At 39.7% G+C, this 2,987-nt stretch overlaps 1 protein-coding gene across 1 annotated transcript; it reads left to right on the top strand.

Annotated features, from left to right (window-relative positions):
- The first annotated feature begins 1,316 nt into the window (after positions 1–1,316).
- LOC131297961 (allene oxide cyclase, chloroplastic-like) lies at positions 1,317–2,971 on the top strand. The gene is made up of 3 exons (XM_058323193.1): positions 1,317–1,777; positions 2,154–2,275; positions 2,380–2,971. The coding sequence occupies exons 1-3, from the start codon at positions 1,555–1,557 to the stop codon at positions 2,779–2,781; spliced, it is 747 nt and encodes a 248-aa protein (XP_058179176.1). The 5' UTR covers positions 1,317–1,554; the 3' UTR covers positions 2,782–2,971.
- Positions 2,972–2,987: the final 16 nt, after the last annotated feature.

Below are 2,987 nucleotides of genomic sequence, written 5' to 3'. Positions count from 1 at the left end.
ACATTTTTTTTATTAAAACATTTTTTTTCAAAAACTTTTTTTTTATTCGAAAACTGTTTTTTTAAAACTTTTTCCTGAAAATTGTTTTTTTTTTAAATCAAAGCTTTTAAAAAACTATTTTCTCTTTTTCTAATAACCTATTTTTATTAGTTTGAAACCTATTTTTAAAAAAATGTCTTCTATGTCACAATTTCTCGATTTTTCTAAGTTGAAAAGGTGATATAACAAGTTTTAGTTATTCAATTTTAATTGTACCATTGAGAATCTCTACATTACTAACCTCAGCAACCCCATAAATGCATAACAAAAAAATGATGTGCCAACTTTTAATTATTAATTGACTTTTAATTATTGGAAAAATGACGGCCCATGACGTGTTTTGATAATTAATACCTGCCAAGGACAAGCTAAGAATACTTGTTAATGCTGAAAATGTCCTTCACAGGTAGTATTAATTATCAAAACTTATCCTTGACTGCCATTTTCCCTTAATTATTCCACTATGGATGCTCTTAAGCCAAACCACCCCTTTGTCATTAAGACTATCAATCCGATAAGATTTTTAGACCATTCATATTTATTGCAGTAGTGATCCAAAATGATACTGTAATTAATACTACTAGATATGAAATTAATTAAGGTCTACCTTTTGAATCACTAATGAACTAAGAACAACAGTAGTGTGCTAGCACGCGAAGTCTCGTGACAGCAACATACGGATGGTGCCATGTCTCAAAATTTAATCCGAAGCTTCAGCGGGTAAAGTCGACATATAGATCATCTCTTGGAAAAATCAAGTTGATCGTATTTCGATAACTTAGTGGAGTAATTAAGTTCATTGTTCTTGCAAAATGGGCGATTGCAAAAATAATTTAGAATATAAACTTTCAGCATAAAAATTTCATACATGTCATGTGTTACAAGCATCCGATTGGCTTAATTTAATTATAGATGTTTTATACGTCGAGCTCTACAAAATAACCAATTCGATCCGGTTGCGACTATATCAACTCGTTATTTGTTCAAGAGAAGTTCCCCTCGAGATTCACTAATTTAATTTTTTAGACTTGTGATGAAGACAATTTATTGGGTGCGACAACTCACAAGGCCCTGCCCAGTAATTACGTCATTGTTATCTATTAGACTATACTTTCCTAACCTCTTAGTGAAGTGCAAGACTCCTCACGGGCTATTCTTGGTTAACTTTGAGGGCTCCTTAAATTTCACAACGTAAAAATCATTTTACAGGATGAAATTCCACGTGCGCAATCGAATTCATTTTGTAACTTTATTGAACTTTTCAGTATGGACAAGTTTAAAGCCTCTTTGACCCTTTTCCTCATCACAACCACCTTCCACCACCGTCCACGACGGTGCAACAGAAAAACCCAATCCCTACACACCTAAAACAATCTCCATTTTTCCACTCACATTAAATACTTTTAACATCTTCTTCCCTATAAATACTCTACCTGCTCCCCACACCCCTTCATCCCATTCTCATCTCTCACTAAACCCTCTTCACTTTCTCTCTCCTAAAAATCCTCGCACACAATGGCTGCCTTTTCCACCTCTGCTTCGCTCAGAACCTTCTCTGCCTCCCTTAAGCTTTCACCGAAAACCACCACCACTTCACCCGCCCAGAAACAACTGTTCTTCCGCCAATCAAACCCCCTTTTCTCCCAAAACCTCTGCCTCGCTGCCGCCGGAGGTGCTGCTACAAGATCATTCATTTGCAAGAGCCAGAGCAACAACCGCCCAGATGCTTCAACACCCAGTATGTATTTAGTTTATTTTTCCTTAATGACGGGCTGCAAACGAGTTGGGTAGGGCTTTATTGTATTCATGCTCAGCTCGTTTAGGAATAAACGAGCTCGGCTGTAAACGAGCTGAACCTAATTTATTTACTAATCAAGCATATTTAAACGAGCCAAGCTTACTTTTTCAAGTCAAACTGAGTTTTGAAGTGTTAAGCTCAGCTTGTTTACTAAACGAATTCAAAATTCCAATTTGAGTTCGGCTCAATTACTAAACGAGTCAAACCGAGCCTTAAACTGCTTGCGAGCTGCTCGGTTTATTTGCAACCTGACACCAAGATTTATGACCCGTCAATTTTTTTAATTGCAATTTTCCTTTGTTTTGGGTTTGATCAGCTAAGATTCAAGAGCTGTATGTGTACGAGATCAATGAGCGAGACCGTGGAAGCCCTGCATACCTCCGATTGAGCCAGAAACCCGTTAATTCTCTCGGCGATCTCGTCCCTTTCTCCAACAAAGTAAAGTTATCCATCTCTGTTTTCTGGGTTCCTCCTCTTTTCACCGAAAGTGTTTTCCCCCACAAATCTTGTTTTCTTGAACCGCTTGAATATTCATTTTACAGGTGTACAGCGGGGACCTGAAGAAGCGGTTGGGAATAACGGCCGGAATATGCATACTGATCAAGAACGAACCGGAAAAGAAAGGCGACCGGTACGAGGCGGTATACAGCTTCTACTTCGGTGACTACGGCCACATATCGGTGCAGGGGCCGTACCTGACCTACGAGGACACCTACCTCGCCGTGACCGGTGGGTCGGGCATCTTCGAGGGCGCGTACGGCCAGATCAAGCTGCACCAGATCATTTTCCCCTTCAAGCTGTTCTACACCTTCTACTTGAAGGGGATACCGGACCTGCCGGCGGAGTTGCTGGGCACACCGGTTCCTCCGTCAGTGGAGGTGGTGCCGACGCCGGCGGCAAAGGCTTGTGAGGCGGGGGCCACCATTGCCAACTTTAGTGACTGAGGATGTGGGAATGATCATAATGGTGGGGACTATGATGTGCAATAATATTCACATTTTTCATGCCATCTCAGTCTGTTGTTTTCTTTTTCCTTTCTTAATTATCGAGAGAAATTAGCTTTGCTTTATTAGGGCAGTAGCTAGTAGTGGACCAATGAATTTTCAATAACATAGTACTAGTAGTTTTCCTTTCTCTGCATTTTTCAATA

This window comes from Rhododendron vialii, chromosome 8a, assembly GCF_030253575.1.
Source record: "Rhododendron vialii isolate Sample 1 chromosome 8a, ASM3025357v1".
Taxonomy (NCBI): Eukaryota; Viridiplantae; Streptophyta; class Magnoliopsida; order Ericales; family Ericaceae; genus Rhododendron; species Rhododendron vialii.
The sequence above is the reverse complement of the archived record's forward strand: the minus strand, read 5'-3'. Positions and strand labels throughout refer to the sequence as shown.

Bases quoted from the DNA above. Each gene is read 5' to 3' on its own strand.
- LOC131297961 (XM_058323193.1), top strand. From the start codon at position 1,555: ATGGCTGCCTTTTCCACCTCTGCTTCGCTCAGAACCTTCTCTGCCTCC. The intron at 1,778-2,153 runs GTATGTATTTAG...GGGTTTGATCAG, and splicing joins CCCAGATGCTTCAACACCCA to CTAAGATTCAAGAGCTGTAT. The intron at 2,276-2,379 runs GTAAAGTTATCC...TTCATTTTACAG, and splicing joins TCGTCCCTTTCTCCAACAAA to GTGTACAGCGGGGACCTGAA.